General features: G+C 37.9%; 1 protein-coding gene across 3 annotated transcripts in view; it reads right to left on the bottom strand.

Annotated features, from left to right (window-relative positions):
* The window catches only part of ROCK2 (Rho associated coiled-coil containing protein kinase 2), a 107,669-nt gene that overhangs the window by 43,769 nt on the left and 41,899 nt on the right, over positions 1-22,001 (bottom strand). For all 3 annotated transcript variants that reach the window (XM_017818086.1, XM_017818088.1, XM_017818087.1), the window contains exons 3-5: positions 12,416-12,516; positions 5,795-5,932; positions 2,954-3,214 (exon numbers count right to left, since the gene is read on the bottom strand). In XM_017818086.1, the coding sequence (XP_017673575.1) occupies positions 2,954-3,214; positions 5,795-5,932; positions 12,416-12,516 (500 nt within the window). The remainder of the gene's footprint in view (positions 1-2,953; positions 3,215-5,794; positions 5,933-12,415; positions 12,517-22,001) is intronic.

Raw genomic sequence — 22,001 nt, 5'->3', positions numbered from 1 at the left:
GTTCTCAGTTTCAGGCCAATGATTTACCCGAAACTTTCCTCATCACCTCAAAAGATCAAGGTGGATTTCGGAACCCATCTCCTGCAGCTCTGTGAGCGATGCACAGTGCACAGTTTTAAAAAATAGGCTGTCCAGGAGACACAGCATGTCACAGCTCGTGACAACTTGGCAGTGAGGCTGCAGTGTTTCCCAGCATCCTTCAGTATTATTGTATTGCTGAAGGAAAAGCAATTCAGGTTTCATCTTCAGGATGATCTCCATCAGACCTGAAGGACTTGCTGTCTTGAACCAAGGCAAACAGTCAGGCTTTTACTTCCTCATTAAGTTCCTTCCTGTAAAAAGAGCTGGAGAGTGCTTGTGTGAAAATATTAGGATAGCATATATTAGGTGTTAACACAGCACACAGGCTAGTGCAGTGTGCTGTAGACAATGGACTGAAGAAAGAAGGATCCAGCAGGGTCTTGGATAAGCTTCAATGAGAAAGAAGTGAGTTCTAAAAACAGGAACACACTGCTTCTTTCAATGAAACTGCCAGAGCCAAGGTAATAATCCCAAATGGCAAATATGCCTTCTTTTGGTCACATCTGTTTTCAACAGGTAGCCTCTAAACCTGTGCTCTTCTGAAAGCTCAGTTGGCAAGGACAGCGCCATGTACCGAGCCTGCAAACACTGGCCCTACCATACCTATCGAAGCCAATTACTGTCTAGTTTCTTACATAAAACCTGAAGATTAGACACCTGGTGAAACCTGCCCTGATCGACCTCACCAGACCTAAATACCTAAAGGGAACCACAATTTCTACTGAACCTCTGAGGCCAGCTCTGTTCTTTATACAATAATAGAAATACTCACCTTATTGCAGATTTTAAAAAAGGCAACAAATTAAAAAAAAAACAAACCACCCAACACCACAAACCCTCAAATCATGACAACTGAGTTATATAAACAGAAGAGTTCCTTTTATGCTGGAAAAGATCACTAAAACACTTAGCAGCAACTCTTTTCACATAGTGATAAGGAGGAATTCTAGTGCAACTGTCAGGTTTGGCCTGGCAGACTTAAGTGAACACTGACTTCAATTCCACACCAAAGGTCAGAAAAATCTCTAACCAAATTGCAGTAGAATTTTCCTGGGCTACTGGCAGCATAAGGAAGATACTAATGTCCACAACTGCTAAAAGAAATCCAGATCCGAAAAAATAAAAAAGTATTGGGTAAGCTATATTTTCTAGAAATCAGTCTGCCAACACCAATATTATATTTACACAGCTGGGATGTGTTCGTGTTTTGTAAGAAGTAGCATGAGATTTGGAGACAATCCAGAATCTCTCAACTTCTAAAGCTTCCTGTAAAAAAAATTTTTGCCATTCCACTGAGTCTGAGAAACACGAAGAACTTAAAATGTAATCTGTTAAAAAATTAATTTCTTTAGCAGATTACTGGTCCATTGATGATGCCCAGTCTAAACTGGAGCTCACTGTAATTCTTTATGAGAAACATGCAAGCATTTCTGACATTTACAGTATCGTCATCCACATTTTAGTATTCCATTCTTTTAACAACAGCAGCGAAAAGGAAAATGGAAAGAAAGGCCTAGGTCCACCATTTCTGGGATCTCTAAAATAACATAGAGGATCCCTCTTTCATTTTAGATTTATATTATGAACTTTTTGCTGCTTTTTAATTGTCTCTTCAGATAACAACAGATTCCCTTAAGATCTACGGTCTATTGACTCAAAACAAAGTTAATTTTTTAAGGACTGAATTAAGAGACCAAGTACTACTTTCAATTTTTTCAATTAAAGTAAATGCTGTCCCCTAGAATACAGGCAAGTAAATCATCCAAGTGGAGGTGAATATTCTCTCTGCCTTTAGGGTAACAATAGTTATTAAATTATCAGCAAAACTAAATAGACTGAATTTCAATAAACAGCTGCGGTTGTACAGTGAAGTTAATATATTAGCATGTGAAAAAAACCCAACCTAATCAGAGACAGTACTTCTAGATACAGCTGAGAAGACATTAATTTAATGATGCAAATGCAAATTAAGTAGGTTGCAGAGACTATATCAAGCACCTTCAAAACAATACCCAGAAAAATCTAAAACACTAAAGCAAGTAAGCTTAACAGGGTAACCCTTGCCAATATTAATACAGAAACCTTTCAAAGGCCAGGCAAATCATAACACACATTCATATATGGGGTTTTTTTAGAATCTGTTAGAATTTTTCACAGGAAGAATACATTCTGTAATTTACAGCCTAACACTGTTTGTCAGGGAAGATTTTAAGAATGCAAACTTCAAAGGTAGATTTGTTTTTAAGTCACCTTTGATAACATAAAGTATTACATCATGTTAAAAATATTCTTATGCAATCTCATTAGAAAACTGTATTTGACTGTAACAAAATCTGGACAATTATAATGCACGACATCTTGACAAATATCTAACAAATTTTGATGAACATATCACATACCACTGCTGCCCTACTGCAACCTCATTTGAATGACCACTAGAGGATGCTATGAGAACAATGAGACACAGGAAAACACACGGACTGGACTGTATTTTGCCTGTAAAATAATTTCATTTACAGAAAAATGTCAGCCTATGAACTGTTCCAAGGTTATTAATGCTGAAACTACGAGTTATCTCATAAGCTTTTCAGACATTTGGCAAAAAAAAAAATGAACCTCAAAAATTCATAAACACACGTGCTTTCAGAAATAACGAAAAGTAAGTTTACATCCTTCTTCTGTGTGACAGAACAATTTATTATAAAAAAAATTACACTATTTAGAGTACTCATATTTAAAACTAGAAGACAAGAAACAGCTTTCTAACCAAGTACACCATTTGATGAACATTCTTTTGTGCATTATAATTCATAAGAAAATAACCCTAGAATTACAGTTTTATATATAATAAATTATTCAGTTGAGTACTTACTTCATCCATTTTCATACAAGTGCCAAAATCTGCCAGCTTCAGATGCCCATGTTTATCTAAAAGCATATTGTCAGGCTTCACATCTCTGTGTATCAAGCCCATGGAGTGAATTGCATCAAGAGCAAGAACAACTTCGGCTGTGTAGAACTTGGCCCATTTCTCAGGCACATCGTAATTGCTCATAAGGTTTACAAGATCTCCACCTGGCATGTATTCCATTACCATGTACAAGTACTTGTCATCTTGAAAGGCACAAAATAGCTGCAACATTAATAAAAAAGAAAGAAAAAAATGCAATTACTTTTCAGAGACATCTAGTAAAAAGAATAAAGCCCCTTATCTTGAAGTTTTGTTAAACCTGAGAATATCTTGTCAAAACTTATGTAAATAACTTTATTTTTACATTCAGACAATCTACATTTTCTATTAATTATGGCAGTACCTTGAAATTTACTGAACTTCAAAATCCCTTCATCTTCATTTTAAAGAAAGTGATAAAAGACTTTCTGATTTTTTTAATAATATAGGCTTATATATATCTATATATCCATATTTCTTGGCATTAAAAAGTATCACTGAGTCAAAATGCAAAGTATCAAATCTGAGAAAGGGAGCATCACATAATGATTTGAAAATACCTAAACAGTGAGCAGCAACTCAGACTATTTCTAAATTGTGTGTATTGTAAACTCCTTAACTCTGTACTTGTTCACAAAGTCACCACTGATTTTGTCCTAAATCAACATATATTGAAATAAGAAAGAAAACCAAAATGTTACTGAAGACAACTATAACACAATACAAAGAAATTATCCTTAACAATAAAATACTGATCTGGCATAGGTTGCAGTCAGCATGTTTCCTACTGGCATGATAATGAAAATAAGTTTTCTCTTTAAAATGTATTTCAGACCTAAAGGGCTGAAAGTTTTAGAGATCTCACTCAGCAATCACCAAGTCTGAAAATAGCCCAAGCCATCAAAAGCATTACTATCAAATGTTCAAAGGCTGGTGTGAAAAAGTCTCTGAAAGTCTCACCTTATTTCTCAGGGAATACTGCTCCTTTACTTTAAAACCTAAAATTATTCACATCTTTAAATTACACACACAAAATTTAAAGGGAACTGAAAATAGGATGTATGGAAAGGAGGAAGGGAAAATAAGGGAATCCGTGGAGGATGAGGAACCATGTAAGGCAGGTATGTTATTATGGAGATTTGACTTTTAGATTAAAATTGACTGTATAATTTGCGACAGAAGACCTAGATTAGAAATATATATTTTAATACATACATATTGCACTGTATTTGTTTTCACAAATGGATAATATATGCATTATATAGTAAGATAATGCACTTGGTCATCAAAGTCTAAATTAAAATCCAAAATAGTCTCTGTATTCTCACATGTAAATATATTAATATTACACAATAATAAATAACAGCACTATGCCTTTATACAGCACTATCATTATTGCCCTCAAGGGATTTAATTTAAAAAAAATAAATTAAAATTATCTAGGGCTCTGGTATCATTTATTAAAAACAAGACACAGAGAAGCAGTGTGATCTGTCCCAGTTTCTAACTCAGAACAGGAGCTACATTTTCTTCAAACCAGCTCAATGTCCTGTCCCACTGGACCACATTACCTAAATATATCACACTAATACACTTTACCAGAGAAGGCACACTTGCAACTACACTTTTGTTCATTTGCTATTTGCACATACAGGCATACATTTATATCCTGCTTGTGACACTTTCCTTTGAAAATCCATGTCATGCATGGATTTTCTCGTTCCTTTCAACTGCATGTGAAAAATAAAAATAATTCCTGACAACTGCTGTTACTAGAACAAAGAACTAAATAAAAAAATTATCTATTTGGTTAAGTATTTCTGCTGAATATAGGCAAGGGCACAGAACATGCTCAAAGAACAAATCAAGTAAATAAAAAGCCTGGTAAAACATTTCTTGCATGAAGTTATGAAGAATATATGGAAAGCTTCAGGCCAGTCTTATTAAATACACAGAGGCATGGCAATATACATGAGAGCACTTAGATGTATTAGTTATTTAACAAAATGAGGTACTAACAGTTTCTCCAAGCACATGCTTTCACTACCCATTTTAATAACGGGTGTAATTCACCGGTTACAACAAACAGCAATATGCAGTACTGACTCCTCCCAAGGGCATCATTCACATTACAACATCGTGATGATACATCTCAGGAGACAGCTGCGAGCAATGGTGCTCGAGACAACTGAAGGAGCCAACTCTCCATTACTTGGATTTTACTTCCAAGCTCAGGTGCTCTAAGTGACCACCAAACAGAAGATGGTTTCAGCAAACCACTGCTCTGGTCTTGCAGGATACCGGGGTGCACACTCACCCATAGACCAAATTGCTGATGAAAAGACAGTGACTGTTTAAATCACTCTTAATACTAACTGCCTGTGATCAACTGCCTGTATCAGAAGGAAAGACTGGAAAAAATATTGACATTTGTTTCTACATTTCTGTACAGAATTTTTCTTAGTTGGAAAGATAAATTCCCTATTATTCCAAATAATTATATTGGTATTTCAAAAGTCTGTTTCGTTCTGGTTTATGATGCATTTGTGGTGACTAAAATGTAAATTAATCTATTTTCTAACACAGCCAAATACTCAAAACTCAGTGAAATTGCTGTAAAAATTTATTTTTAAAAAGAAAACTGTGATTTGAGTTTAGGTGTCAATTCAAAACCAGCTCAAGACTGGAAAATATTTATTACATCATTGTTATTATTGCTGTTGTTGTTATTATTATTATTTTACTCTTACATATCTTCCTTACCTGAACCACCCACGGACTGTTGGCGAAGGCCATGATATCTCTTTCTTCCCAGAAAAAGGCTGAATCTGATCTCTTGATCATTTCAAATTTACTAAGTAGCTTCATTGCATAAACTTTCTGTGTCATTTTATGGCGAACCTGTTGAGAAAGAAGAGAATCAACTTTTTTTAAATGCCTCATTAAAAACCTGAACACCAGCACAATATATTTCTGCTATGTGCAAACTGCCTTCTGGGATGTGATGCCTCCAGGTCTTCATACACCTGATTTTCTACACAGTAAGGATTTGAGAACTTCCAAACCTGAAAAGCTTAACAGCTGCTCAAAAAACCCACCACAGCAGGGGTGGAACAAGAAGGATGCCCTGGGAAGGAAGATATGCCAGAGACTGGACAAGGGCTGCAGCTGCCACTGCAATCGCAGCAGAGGAGCCACTGGGCCATGAGCAGAAGCTCTTGGGAGGTGCCTGTTTCTTTGAAGATGCAGCAACACGAGCATATGATAAAGAAAAAAACCTCCAAAAAAACCCAATGCAAAACTCAGAATGAGAAAAGTACCACCTTTCTCTAAAGACCTGGACTGCTCTTAACATTTTCTCAGCGAAGGTGCCTACTTCAAATCACCTAGAACACTAAAAAGATAAAATGACTGTTCACAGAAAAAAAAGGAAATGCTATTCCCCATCAAAAGTTAGATCATGTAAGGAGAAATAAAGTCCGTGTTTGTATTTTCTTATTCTGAACACTGTCTAGCCATTTAAGTCATTCATGTTAGAAATTCTGCAAGCAGTCGGTTTCAGCCTCTGCCAATTTTTATTTTGCACCAAGTAAAGATTGCTCCTATTTCTTTCTTTTCCTAAATAGTTCTTAAACTCACTTTAAATGGTGCAAAATTAGTAACATAAACCTTATTGGAAAACTGGAATTAAAACTTCTATGAAAAAATATGAAAATATTTTGGAAAACTTCATCTGAATGCAAACATGAAATCAAATCCTTAAATTACACACTGCAGTCATTACTCTGCTAATTAAACAATATGAGACTTATGCTGCTTTATGAAACAACTACTAAAACACCAGGTTTTTAACGTTCTTGAGTGTTCCTTATAGAAATCAAGGTGAGAAGTATTCAGCTGTAAAATGTCTGAGTCAGCAGAAAAAAATAAATTAACTGCACCTTAACGTTTTGCATATTTTCTTCCTGTTTAAATAAAAAATTCAGTGGACTAATTTCTGAAATCGATTTGTGAAATTTGTGAAATGCACTAGAAATAGAAGTTATGATTTTCTGGTGCATTTAAAACTCTCACATTTAGAAAAATAAAGCAGATCTCCCGACCTTAGTTTTGCACAAGTTTAATTATGCTACTTGAAAGAACAGAAGCTTTTTCTGAACAGCTGTAAATGTTTCAGGTCCACTACATCTGCAGTGCAAAGCTTCAGAGAGGCATCTATTTGGTCTACAAATCTGGGAGTCTCCTGCTGCAGAGGAGCAGTAGAAAATAATATTGCTGAAGGAACAGAAGTATCAGTGGAGGGGGTAATCTTGGAAAGAGTGAGAACATGAATAGAAACAGGATTATTTAAGAACTTACTTGAAATTGGGGCTTTTTGCTTTCAAGATATAGGTGCAGAGGTTTTAGTATTAGTACCTTGCATAGTTTAACACTAACCAACAACCTTCTGTATAGTTAGACCAAAAAACCTCCAGCCTAACACCAGAACAGAAACAGGATATCTACCTTTATTAACAACTCTATAAGCACATTTTACGATATCAACAATTAGTCAGCTAGTGAGGGTGTCCTAAAAAAGGATTTTGAAAATTAACTCCTTCCCATTTACTAATCCCACATGGGATTATTTACAAAGATTTGGTGGTACACCACAAACTACACTCCACAAAGTAGAGCTCTTGTAATCCTGCCCAAAACCAGAAGAAACACAAAGACCAGAAACCACAAAAAGATACTGCTTAATTGAAGATGCATTTTCTGTGAAAATTCATGTAAAGCTCTGCAATGTATTTAGTAGTTTACAGTTCCTAAAGTTGGTGTGTATTCTCGCATAGGTGTAGTTAGTGTAGCTGCCTTCATTTAAAAGAACACCTGTCTCCCACTACTTTGGGAAAAAAATTGTTGAAAATTAGCACAGCCTGAAACAAGTTCATGCACAGGAGAGGCAAAGTAAACAGGGGTGGGGAGACCCAAAATCACAGCCTGTGCACCTCTCTAAAGTAGTGCCAATAGCTTATTAGTTGGCTAAATTACTTCTGGAGAAAATTTCAAGATAGGTTCTTTCTCTGTACAAAAATCAAGGCACCAAAGCAATAACTGGTATGGCACACCCAGAGACTGAGTGTGTCTTGGCACACCTTGCAGGGGAACAGACCTACCACTGATACTACTGCTTCTATCACCACCGTGGCCCCTGGAGACAGCCTTTTTAGCTGCTAGTCACTGTACTCTTCACCCAGAGCTATATTTGTACATACAGATATTGGCTCATACAGCAGATTATTCATGTATTAAACTGTCATGATGTTTCAATTTCTTCCAACTGTTAAAAGGACCTGCCAAATTTAAACTGCAGCTCACCACAGTAACTCTCAAAATAGGTAGGAAAATCCCTTCATGCCATTAGCACTGAGTAACATGGCCTCATTTAACTCATGAAAATGCATTAAGAAAAAAGAATTTCACTCTACTGTGCTTCAACAATCTAAGACTTTCAGTAAAGGAGTACACGCAAAATGCACCCATAATTCCTACAGCATCCACGCCAGAAGACAATCTGTAGGCAAAGAAAATAACATATCTATTTGAACTTATCAGATTGAATACGCAGCGTTGGCAATGGTACTGTCTCTTTTATGATTAAAAGAAAATGAAGGTCCTAGAGTGGAGTTTTGAAATGAACTCCAAGGCTTGAAGTAATCACAAGTATCCTAAAATACTTAATAGAGCCATAACATACGACTATGGATAGGGCAACAAAGTTCATATTCTGACAAATTTTCAGGTAAAAAACCATGACTTTATCTGCTCTATTACAGAGCTGCACGACAGCAGTGGATGGGAACTAAACCTAATAAACAAAGCACTTAATGGAAAAAAGTAAACCAGCACCTCTTTACGCAGGCCATGACAACTGCTGGTTTGCAACACTAAGAAATCACACAGTAAAGACTGACACCCAGGCCATCCTTAGAACTCAAACACAGGAAAGCTTTAGCTTTGCTTTAGTTTTCTCTTCCAGTACATGACCAGGTCAGTCTGGTGTGTCACTGCAATGTTGCAGTCCTTCATGGTTAGATCTGGGAGAAGGGACTAAAGATAAGTTTCAATTTCGTATCAAGAGGATTTTTCCTCAAGTGAAAACAAACAAGAGGTACTCAGGATGTGCTTTCATAATTTACTGTTTCTGCATAAACCACAAGTAACATATTAAGCACCATAATTCAATTTTTCTGTCTGCCCAAACACCAGTCACTTTTATTCACGGCACTGCATAAAAGAAGAAGTGGTCTGGCAGCTGGCAATTATTTTCTTAGCTTTCCCCATCACTACAGATCCAGTAAAACCAGAGACCAGAGCTCAAGTGTAGAGTTTAATACTTCTGGAGCTGTAAGGAAATTGTTTTTCCACCGAAGTCAGATGCTCAAACCAGAATCATCTGATCTCTCTTTACTGGACTGAATTTTTTTAATTTTTTGGAGGGCAGAGGAAGGGAGAAAAGTGAGGCTTTTAAAATACAATCTAACTGTAAGATACAACAGTAGAGAATTTGTTTCCCTTTTCTGAAAGAATATGGAAAGCTGATCACTCCACACCACTTCAAAAAGAAAATGCTATACTGGAGCAGAAGACACAGGGAAAATAAAATTAAATGACAGAGGTCATAGCCGCCTATTTTATGCTGTAAATATTACAAGCCAAAAAATAAGCATTCTAATATAATCATTACAAACATATAATAAATATTTGTGCTACAAATACCTATGCACAACAGCACACACTGATAACAAAACATTCATTAATTCACATAGTTAATCATGTTTTATTTATGGTTCTTTCTGCATTGAGTCCCCACTGAAGCAAATTTCTATTTTGATCGCAGAAAGTATTGCAAAATATTTTGCTTACTGCAAATCCATCATCTGCAACAGTGGTGTTAGCATTTTAAATGAAGTAGAAATAGATATAGCTTAGCTCAATAGTTTAAATTTGTATCATACCTTGTGAGGCAAAAAATCTAGGTATGTCTGTCCACATCACCAGCTAATATTAGTTCAGATCTGCAATTGTATTTATTAGCCCACTGCTTTTTAGCTGTAAGACTGCATAACATTATGATTTCAACTTATATTTTTACATTACAGAAAAATGGTGTTCTCTTAAATTGACATAAAGTACAGAAGAGTTCTATATGAACACACAGAAGTTCCCCCCCAGCACCAAGCATTCCTGCTTTTTTGAAGGGCTTATTAAAGAATAAAAAACCCCCAACATAACAAAAACAAAACCCAAGAAACATTATTATATAACCAGGTTATCAAGCATTTTGCCATTTTCATGGTCAGGCAAATGAAAAATAGTTTGTCTTCAGACCCCTCAAACTGCCTAACTGCAGCATGGACACTGAAAAATCAGCTCTTCTTCAAAATCTAAATTGTGCATGACATGGATTATTTAGAAAAACCCTTCTATCTTTAGAAATACATATAGGAAAATGCATCTTCATTTTTGAAGCACATCAAAAATACAATTCTCTTGGATCCTTCCAGCAAATATATGAGTGTGACACCCAAAAAAGGCACAGCTTCTGTTATTGGGATCTTCTCTTTTTCATCTCACCCCTACTCAGCAAATAGAGGAGGAACTCTGCTCCTTATGGCTTGACTTTTCACTGACTTCCCACGCAAGCGCATGAAAAAGGAGAGTCTCTATTTGATGCTACAAGTGAATATACATAGATAAAAACATCTAATCAAGGACTTTAAAACAAACCATTTGATGGGTCTGTCAGTGAAAGGACAAGGAATAGCCTGCTTTCTTACAAAGCTCCCTGCAGTAGCCCTTTCACACATAGGTAAGGTTCTGCTAAAGGTTCTGGTTTTGGTTTTAATTTCTTGCCAGCAAGGATATAAAATCATATAAAGATACATATTAATTTTTTAAAGTCTTGTTAGAAAATGGGGATTTTTGGAAATACTCCACTGCAGACTTCATACATTCTTCTGGATAAAAACAAAGTGCAAATGACCCTGATAAAAATAGGTAAGAGGGTGCTACATTTTCATGTTGCCAGACTTGGATGAAGGTGTCTCAAAAATGACACAAATGAATAAAAATTGCTGATTAAAGGTTGCTATCTGCCGCATAAATCACATCTAAATTTGCAAATTACCCATTAGTCATGCAAATAGCTTTACTCTAGTCACAGTTTCAGGCTAATTTTAGGTTTTCTTCCCTGGTTTCCATTAATTTCACCAACGCTAATATGGAAAATACAAAGAATTTTATAAATGGATCATAAATGTATTACCATTATACACTGTATACCTTCTATAAGCACTTCACAGCTTAGATTTTACCATATTCCTCAACAAAACCCCAACACATCTTTGTATTTTCCAAAATGCTTATGTATTACAAGACAATATAATTTTCCCAGCTTCCTAGTGCAAAAATAGCACATAACAGTAAAATGTCAGTTCCATGTCAAAAAGCAAAAGGGTAATTTTTGTTACCTTGTGGTAACAAGATAACAAGCTTCAATTGCTGCAAATTAGTTGCTCCACTTTCCATTTACTTGCTCACAGCTCTCTTCCACTAAAAATGCTCACAGAGAAAAGTATCCTGGATTAGCTGGTGCAGTTATCTGTAAGCTCATGATAACTTGTCCTTGGTGTTTGTATTTCAGATTCTATTTGGTGCTTACGTCCAAGGCTTATTTCAAAACTGACATATCAATCCATCTTATACATATGTGCACATTTTTGTGTCACTTATCACACATTAGGACTTGGAAGTCTGGGAAAAACCAAAATTAAATGAAAATCAGACTATGTGTGATACACCAAGGGGTTTTTTGTATTTTGCCTTTTTTTTTAAATAGAATTTCTCTACAATAAAAATTTACAAAGTAATCTCATTCTTACTTTAGATATTATAGAGTATACAATGTTGAGGGGACAATGTTAAAAAATGGATCTTTTAAAAATCCTGAGTCATGTCACTTAAATACAATGCAAGCATTACAATTATAAGAGCAAAACAAAATTCTTTTGTCACACTATATACTTGCTCTTTCATAGGAAGGTTTCAGACATTATTATACAGTGAAGCTTGTGGTCAAAAAAATTTAGAATTGCCACGAACTGCCTTTTTGACATTGATCAAAGGATAAAAAACTATTTCCCAAGTCCTTCCCTTCCAATCCATCACATTTTAAACTCAGATTTACTGTCTACTATGTGCAGAAATGACCTCATGACACAATGAAAATAATACTTATTCTTTATAAGAATGCATTTTTAGATATAAAGTGTGAAAAACTGAGGAAGGTTTTGGCTAGAACTGGAAATCTCTCTAAACATTAAATCATTACATTCTTACCAGCTGCACTTCTCCAAAAGCCCCTCTTCCAATCACCTTTACAACATCATAGTCTTCAGCTTTCATTTGTAAAGCTCGGATTTTTTCCACAATCTTCTCATCTAAAACAAATCAAACAGAATTTGTGATAATGCATGTATTAACAGAATACAAGAATTTTCTCTATAATTTTTCATTTAGAGTAAAAATAAGCTATTTGCCTTTAAATGCTTAGAGCTTTCTTGATAATTCTTGAAATCTGCAGTCACTCTAAATATCCCCTTTCATTATTCTTTGGAAACCATTAACCCTCTACCTTTAGCTGTAACAACTGAAATGTCTTTTGGATTTTGCTGATTCTCATTTCACACCTCTAATAATCACTCAAAAGCTCACAAGAAGACTCTGGCAATGAAGAGAGGCAGAGATGCCTGTTGTGCAGAGGTAGAGGACTTGGTACACACAAAACCACTGCAGCTGTGACCTGCTCCTACACACCTGGAGGGTTCAACAGCAGTCAAATGGCAACCTTCATGTTCAACTACGGATCATGCAAAGACATGACTTCAGATCCACTCATTCATTCCATCCGATACATTGATTCAAGTTTACCTATGTGTATGTAACTGCTGGCCATCTCAAAGTGCTTTTTGGTGTTCACTACACTTCTTAAAATGATGTCTACAATGCTCTGTTCAAGTATTCTCTGGTATAATGTTCTGCAGATAAGCTCTGGCTGTCAGTATGTGTCTTGTTGGCAGTTGTGAGAATCCGTAAGGGAAACCAGCGAAATTCTGATCTCTGACAAATTCTAAAAACACGCAAAGTCCTAGACTCTTTCATTTTGCAAATGAAGCATGCTATGAATGCATTCCTGGCTAAATGCATTTTTTAAGTCTATTCTTATTACAAGGATAAAAGATAATGGAAACAATGAATGGAATCCATAATACGAGAGGTAATCTTTCTTAGGCATGGCAAGCCCCCGCACACACTGAGAAGAAGGAAAACAAAGCAAACCAGGTGGCTGGAGCAAGAAGTCTACCAGGAAAGAGCATGAAATTGTATGAAAAGCTGTGGATGCTTATATTCAGAGAGGAGTAGAGGTGTATATTGTGAGATCCCTGTGTAGGGTCAAATACCATGGAATTTGATCCCTAGAAAGGCATGAAAGAGGATCTCAGATCTGAATACAGGAGGAAAAAAGGATCAGAGATACAGTTAATCCAGTACGACATTAAAGATGACATAGTCCGAGGAAGTTAATGATAATGAGCATCTAGTAAATAGCTTAACCATCCCTACATATTTACAACGAGCAGCTTGGCAGGCTACAAGCAATCCAGGAGATGCCTGACTATCAAGAACATTTATTTTGTTCCAAGCAAGCAGTAAGCCAAATCAGGGAGGTGCTCTGGTCTATTACTCACAAACAAGAACGATCTGGCCCAGGAAGACAAAGTCTATGGGAGCCTTAGCTGAAGCAACTGTGGTGGAACTTAAGACTCTTAAGAGAAATGAGGAAGAAAAATAGCAGACCTTGGACTTCAGAAGAACAAACTACAGCTTGATTGGGAAACTCACTGGCAGGATCCTGTGGAAACCTGCTGTGAAGGGCAGAGGAGTGGGCTGATCTTCAAAGATGACATGTTCATAGCACAAGAACGGTTTGTTCTAGTTAGCTAGAAATGGAACAGGAATGGCAGGGGGGAGCCAGTCCAGCTAAATGGACAACCTCTGCCTCAACTCAAGCACAAAAGGCAAAGGTTTGGACCATGGAAGCAGAGATGTCCCAAACGGGTACGAGTGATCCAGAAGGAATATCTCAAACAAGCAGGGATAGAATTGGGAAAGCCAAGCTTGGCTGGAATTGAAACTAGCCAGGGTTATGAAGGGCAATGACAGCCTTTATAAATACACTGGCAATAAAAGAAAGAATGAGGCAAATATGGGCCTGCTGCTCTCAGTGATGTAGGGGATCTAGTGCCATGGACATGGAGAAGACCAAGGTACTCAATGATCTTTTTTGCCTCAGACTTCACTCTCAAGCTCTGCTCACAGGCCTCCCAGCTCCTCGAAGGTAATAGTTGAGTGTGGAGCAGCAAAGTATTGCAGTAGGGGAAGTTAGAGTTAAGGACCAATAAACCAACTTGGCGTACACCAGGTCATGAGACAGGATGCATCCAAGTATGTTGAACAAGCCAGTAAACACCATTGCCAGCCTGTTCTCTATCACCTTTGAAAGGTCATGACAACTTGGGGAGGCTCCTGATTACTGATAAAGGGCAGATGTCATGTCCGTTCTCTAGAAGGGCAACAACGAGGATTCAGAAAGCTACAGGCTGGACCAGCAGGCTGATCACACTGTCTACAAGGACAGAGCAAATCCTTCTGGAATCCGCTTCCAAACACTTGATGGACAAGAAAGGATAAGAACGGCCAGAATGGATCTAAAAAGGACAAACTATGTTTGATTAACCTGATTTCCTTCTATGACAAGATGTCTGTCATGGTGCACAAGGGGAGAGCAGTACATACATCCTTTCCTATACTGCAGCATGACTTTCAACACAGCATCTCAAAGCATCTTTGTAGCCAAACAACGCCAACGTGGATTGCACAGAGAAGTTACCAGGTGAGTGGAATACTTGCTGGAGTCACAGTCGGTGGTTTTAAGTTCAAAGCTGATACACTGGAGGGCAGGGCGGCTTTTAGGAGTGACCCAGACAGGATGAGTAAATGAGCTGACAGGAAGCTCAAAGAGTTCAACAACAGCACGTGCAGAGTCCTGGAGCTGGGATGCAACATCACACGACAGTATAGGATGGCACTTTGAGAAAGAGCACCTGACAGCTTTGGTGGACAATAAGCCAAGCAAAGAGGAACAAGCAGCCAGCCTTTGCACTGACTGTGTACAAGTCTGCATGGGTAAATCCATAGCCAGTAGGTTGAGGGAAGTGGGAAGTAGATTTCCTCCTCTATTTGTCACTTGTGAAACCATATCTGGAATGCTATGTCTAACTTTGGGGTCCTCAGTGCGCAAAAAATATCAAAGCATTCGCCAGCTTCATGGAAGTCCACCAGGATGCTTCACGTCGTGTTCATAGAGAAGCTAAGAGAACTGAATTGTTCACCTTAGGATGAACAAATGGTTGGCCTCAACAGAAGCTGAAATGAGGTTTTACTTTTAAGGGGTGCAAAGTGAAAGGACAAGAGTCAACAGACAAGTTGAAACACTGGAAATTCTACTTTGTAGGAAAAGAATACCAAGAATTGGGGAATGGAGCAGACTGCCCAGTAGAGCTACAAAACCTCTGTCTTTGGAAATGTTCAAAATTCAACTGCACAAGGACCTGGATGATGTAATATAACATCAGAACTGGTTTGACTTTGAGCAGAGTTGGACCACTTGACCTCCAGTGATTCTTTCTAACCTGTGGAATACAAAAATGCAATTCAAACTTTCTTCATCTGTGGAAAAGATTAAATGTGACAGGGAAGGGAGGAGATTAACGTTAATAACGAGGCAATAGTCTGCTAGTAAAGTTGTAAGGACAGAGGCAATTAAAACCTCAAAAAGTAAATACATTTGCTACATTCAGTGTACCAGTAAGACTGAAGTAAGCCAGAGTGTGAATCAGGAAAGCTTAGACAGGAAGCACAGGACAGCAACAGTGCTTCACCCACACCAAGTTTATTATTTTGTTAATAACGTGAACTAATTTTGCAGATTGAGAAGGGAAGACTACTTGGAAGCTTATTTAACTGCAGATCGGAAGCTCTGGCACAAGACAAATAATAATAAATGTAAATTCACAGGAAGCAGCAGTAGAGAAGGAACATCAGCAAATTTTAAGGCAGAGAGAATGTGCAACTGCATATTTGAACACAATATTACATCTCATGATGGACAGGAATCACATGAATTTATTTTCAAATGTTTCTAAGATGTTACAAATACCTTCAGATGTGTGAAGTGAGATGGCAAGTATTTCAACACATTGAAAAACTAGTGTGTAGTTTTACATAGCTCAATTTCTGATCAGAAACTCAAGAGAATATTTCTGTGTTCAAAACAGAATGCAGAAACTACAAACCACGCCACTACAGCTCCAGTGAAACTCTTTAAGCATTAAATATTGTGATTAAGCAATGAAAAACCCAGTAATATATGAAGCAACCAACAGAGGAGTTCCCAGTTTTATCATCCCTGTGAAATGCTGAGAATGGAGAAATCCTACTTTCTTAGCTAAGAGATAGGATAGGATAGAATAGGATAGAATAGTATAGAGCCCTGTCAGTTGGAAGGGACACACAGCTACCATCAGTCCAACTGCCCGACCACTTAGGGCTCACCAACAGTTAAACATGTTGTTAAGGACATTGTCCAAATGCCTCTTAAACACTGACAGGCTTGGGGCATTGACCATCTCTCTATGAAGCCTGTTCCAGTGTTTGACCACCTACTTGGTAAAGAAATGCTTCCTAATGTCCAGTGTAAACCTTCCCTGGTGCAGCTTTGAACCATTCCCACATGTCCTGTCACTGGATACCAGAGAGGAGACCTTCCTCTCCACTTCACCCCTCTTTAGAGAGCAATGAAGTCACCCCCTCAACCCCTTTAACTAAGATTTAATAATCTTAGTTAAAAATAGTATCATCTAGGGATGCAAATGTTGTGAAGGTATCAGTTACATAGATGGATTGTCTATTTTGGCATAAAATTTTACAGATATGGAACAGATAATCAATGCATGGAACTAATCTGAAACAAAAAAACTGGGGTGCAAGAAGGTAAACTTAGATTAACCCTGAAGCCCTGTCATAATTGCAACCCATGCTGGATCATATGATGGTGCAGGAGACCTTTCCAAGAGTAGCCTTTTAGTAGAGTTCTGAATTTTGGAAGATTTCACACAGGTAAGTTTGCAAATTTGTGGTATCTGCACAGATACCACAGTTTGCATCTTACAGCCTCATAAATTTGCAAAAGAACAAAGCCCAGCAGCAGAAAAATGTTATGTTTAAAGGAAGGAATTAGATGGACTCCTCAGACCCAGAATATAATGGAATCTGATAAAAATATTGTGACATTTGAGTAGAAGTCCTAAACGTGAGAATATCACCACCTATGATTCAGTTTTCTTCTTTAACACAGGAAGGACAGGGAATGCTGGATACCAAGAGTGTTTAAAGACAGCTTTTGATTTACTGTTTAAAAATGGCACTATAATCTTTAAACAAATGAAGTTTCACTTTCTGAAAGGGCGGAGTGTTTGGATCGGTCACTGACAGCTGGCAGCAAGAATGTGGCTGAAGGTTGCAAATGCTTGTGAAAACAGAAAAAATACCTGACTAGCAGAGTAAAGGGGGATGGGGAGGAATAGAAAACCACACTTTTCTGCTTTTTAAAGTAAAAAAAAAAAAAAGAAGTTCATATGAAGGTTATTTTCTTTAAATAAAAGAATGTGTATCAAGCAGTCCTGGGCTGTGTACATATGATGAATAAAAATGCAAGGGGATGCAATTTTACCCCACAGGTCAGGCACAGTCAGTCAGTGAGTGCTGCTGTGGAGCACGTTAAGTCAAAAGCTACTGCCCTAGGCACAAGTCCAGCCAGAAGTTAAACTGAAGTACAGCCAGGAAGTGCTGCAATCCCACACCCAACCAAAACCAAACAGAAAGCACAACAGAAAGACTGAAGTCATTAGGTGTGCATACATAATATCTGGTCAAAGGTGTGTGAAGAATAGGAAGCTGTTGCAGACCTTGCAGAAGCAGCAGAACCTAGAAGGCACAGCTTCAGATGGGGTAGTGCTTCCACCCCCCAGAGAAAAGAGAGGTGGACACAAGAAGCATTTTGACTTGCACAGACAAAAAGAGCAGAAGACAGGGAAACAGAAAGCAGCAGCCCTCTAGCTTGCAGAGAACAGATTCCTTAATGAAAATAAGCCTGATGGCAGGACTGAATTGCTTTGTATCTACTGAGTACCTAAATGGAAAAGTGGTTAATAACACTGACATAGAACTTGTTTATACATCTGAGACATTCTGTGTTAAACACTATGGCTTCCGTGCTCTGCTTGGGAAAGTTGTTTATTTGATACGTCTCCCATCCCTACTCTTACTAGAACAATGTCATTAAGAACAGAACTGGAGCCCAACCTGCTGAGGCAACAGCAAAGACCTGGCAAGGAGCGCTCTAAGAGAAGCCAAGAGAAAACCAGAGTAGCAATTAGCTCCTTAACTCAATGTGAGTTCTGCCGTGCACTACATTTCTAAGAGTCTTCTTGGCATATGACACTTCATCAGTGTGGCTGGCAGGAAGCAGGGAGCACAAAGAGCTACAGCCATGGCAGGCACTCGCACCACACCAGATAACACATTTCTGTTGGTGGCTGCACGGTTGGCACATGATTCAGCAGCTTCAAGCGACACAACGAAATGCAAGCAGAGGAACCAGGAGTGTTAATTTTGCAAGAAATCACCCTTAGCAGATAAAACTTCCAAGTAAGCAGTGTCTGCTTGGAGAGGAAAATGGCCAAAGCAACTTTCTAGGAAGTTTATTCAGGGGGTCAGCAAAGCTGCTGCACAAATGTCACATCTGCACTAAAAGTTCCTTCTACTGTAAATACGTCCATTGCCATTACACTCTGCAAGTCTGCCAACCTACAAAATATCAGCAAATCATTTCAACAACACAGGTTTCTAGTTCTTGAGTGATGCTGGATAACGCACAGGAAATCACTGATCCACTGAGGGAGTCAAGACTTCTGGATTGTACCAGGCCTGTTGATGGCACCACTCCCTGTACTGCTGCTTGGATTACTCAAAATCCATTCTTTGTGCCCTTCTATTCCTGATGATAAGATTATAAATGATCAAATATTTTCAACTGTTGCTTAAATCTGTTATTTAATTATTTAACTTTCTGCTCCCAGAAGTTATAGCAGCCAACAGGCTAAGTAGCACCTGAAAGGGAGACCACCAAAAAAGGCACAAGCCACCAAGACATGATTCAACACTTGGCAAATCTCAGATGACAGAAAAAGTGACTTAGAAGAATTTACTCAACCTATTGTCTTGGTCTAGATGATAGAAGAGGAAAAGAAAACACCAAGAAAGATTTGTTACACCAAGCCCATGCTGGAAAACTCACCCTTCTTTTCTAAAACAAGCAAACTAGTTTTTGCTCTCAAAGGACTATGAGATTCCTCTCATTGTTTCAGGAATTAAATATTGCGTTATTCTTTCCCTTCCATGAATACTCTAAAAGAACACAGCAATTTAACCAGAATCCCAACAGTTGATTAAAACAACATAAAAGACTGAAAAGGAAGGGTTGTATTATATGAGATACTTCATGTGCCTCTTACAACAAATATAGGCTCCACTTGGGGTCAATACCTCGGAGAAAGTGGTAAGAAATCAGAATAGTAAGGGAAAAGCAGGCAATGAAAGAATTTCTTGCCTATTAAACAAGTGAAGAAGCTGCTTCAGCAAAGTGGTCACAGAAGCAGGATACGCCAAACTCCTATACTATGGGAAATTAATAAACTGCCTTTGTGAAATGAGTTGAAACATCTGAGTTTCAGCTTGAAACTATGAGTTGAGCTGAACATCAATTAATGTCTCAGCTGAGGTGCAAACTATTTCATTTTTAAACTAAAATAAGCTATTAATAAAACATTAACCTTAATAGCAATGACTTGACGTAGGTTGGAAGTAGGGTGCACACAAAAATTCTTTCTCAAAGTGTTATTGTGGAAGAATTAAGTGATTAAACTGACCGAAAGTGTGATGATTATTTAGCATTCTCCACAACTTTTGAAGATTTGTGCAATACGGATTAAAACAATTGCAGTGACTTCACCTCAGCTGCTTTACTGTGCACCCCACTGCTAACTCATGGGATGGCCCTGCCATCTCTCTGGGGTTGCCTTCAGGAAGCCCTGAGGAAGGATGCAGGCTCCAGGCCCCTGGCACAGACTGCTCATCAGCGTCTGTCAGAACCTTTTGACAGCAGTTCTCATCTAGGCATTTGCTACAGTTCTTCAGATGCTGAGAAAAATCACAAGCGACAAGAACTCACTGTTCCCTAACCTAAGAGAGCAACAACTTACAGTTCCATAAATTCCTAACACAATTCCCAACTCTTCTTCCAAGCCCAAGGTAGCAAGAGGCTTCAGCAAGCCTGTGTAATGCTCTTTCCACTGATCCTTGCTACCCTCAGAACAGTTTCCAGGAAGACATGAGCTATGGGTTCAGCAACTTCATATGGCATAAAATCGCAAAGCCAATAAGAACCCAGTTGTTGCCCCATTTTTTCCTGCACCCCAGCAGTTTGTTTTGTGCTGGCAAAGTATCACTGAAGTGAAATGAAAATCAGAAACTGGTCTGCTTTTCTTTTGCCTGACTAGGTTTAACAAAAGAAAAAAACAAACCGCCCCACTCTTTGCTTTAATTCTGCTCAGTTCCCCAATTTGGTACATAACAAACCACACAAACACCTGTGTTGGAAAGGACTTTGAAAGACATCACTGCCAGGACCGATTCTTTCCACTGCAATGCCAATAGATTACTAGCCTCAAATGTTTACCAGATCCTCATTTCAGAATTATTTTTTTTAGTGTAAATCACAGAAGATATGGAGCATTATTTTTCATTCTCTCCCAGGCAGTATAGAAACCTGAGAGAAGTTACATGGGTGATTCTTAAGAGAGATGCACTGACACACGATCTATGAGCCAAAATAGTCCGGTCTTACATGCTTTTTTTTTGAAGTTCAACAGGTGAGGATGAAGTACACCTTTGAAAACTCTTTGAAAACTACTATGAATGTTTTGGTAACATGTCTCAGAATTTTTTTAATTAGTATTTGGCTATTTCAATTGTACACTGTCAGCTCATTTAACAAAAAAAGGTAATAATAAAATTGTGAAGGAAAGTATATTTCCATGTTTCTGCCATTGCTGGTAGCCTGTAGGCCACATCAGATACTTAATAATATTTAAAATAACGACTAGAGGGAACCTAGAGGAGGAGAAGAAGTAACAGCCTTCAAAAAAGGGCAGACAGACAGCAAGAATGTTCAGGGGCTGCACAAAACAAACACCAAACAAACAACCCAATCCAACCTGTTCACAAGGTTAAATTATTTTCCCACAGTAATGTAAAAGTGAATCTGAACAGCTCATAGAAGTTACTGATAAATGTTATTTCTGTCATTTTCACTGGGTTTTTCCCTTACTTTACACATACAGCACTTAGTTGCTGGTAACAAAGATACTTAAAATACTGTTTCAAACCCTTTCTTTCACAAATATCAGCTTGAATTCCTTTGAACTCAAACTGAGAATAATCCCAAAGTATGCTTCTACTTCCTAATCTGCTGTTTCTTATTTACTGTATTTTAAGTGATTTCTCCAAGTGAGACTTTACTGGCAACTGTAAAGCTGTATGTCCATCTACAGGGCTCTGCCAAACCTCACAGAGAAGCACTGAATTCCAAACAAAAGAACTCACCACAAATTACTACACTGGCCACCATTTAACTGAGGAGCATGAGTGGATATTTCAAGGAGTCCCAGGACAACAGAGAGCAGAA

This window comes from Lepidothrix coronata, unplaced genomic scaffold, assembly GCF_001604755.1.
Source record: "Lepidothrix coronata isolate B3197 unplaced genomic scaffold, Lepidothrix_coronata-1.0 Scaffold65, whole genome shotgun sequence".
Lineage (NCBI taxonomy): Eukaryota > Metazoa > Chordata > Aves > Passeriformes > Pipridae > Lepidothrix > Lepidothrix coronata.
This window is presented reverse-complemented; position numbering and strand designations above follow the sequence as displayed.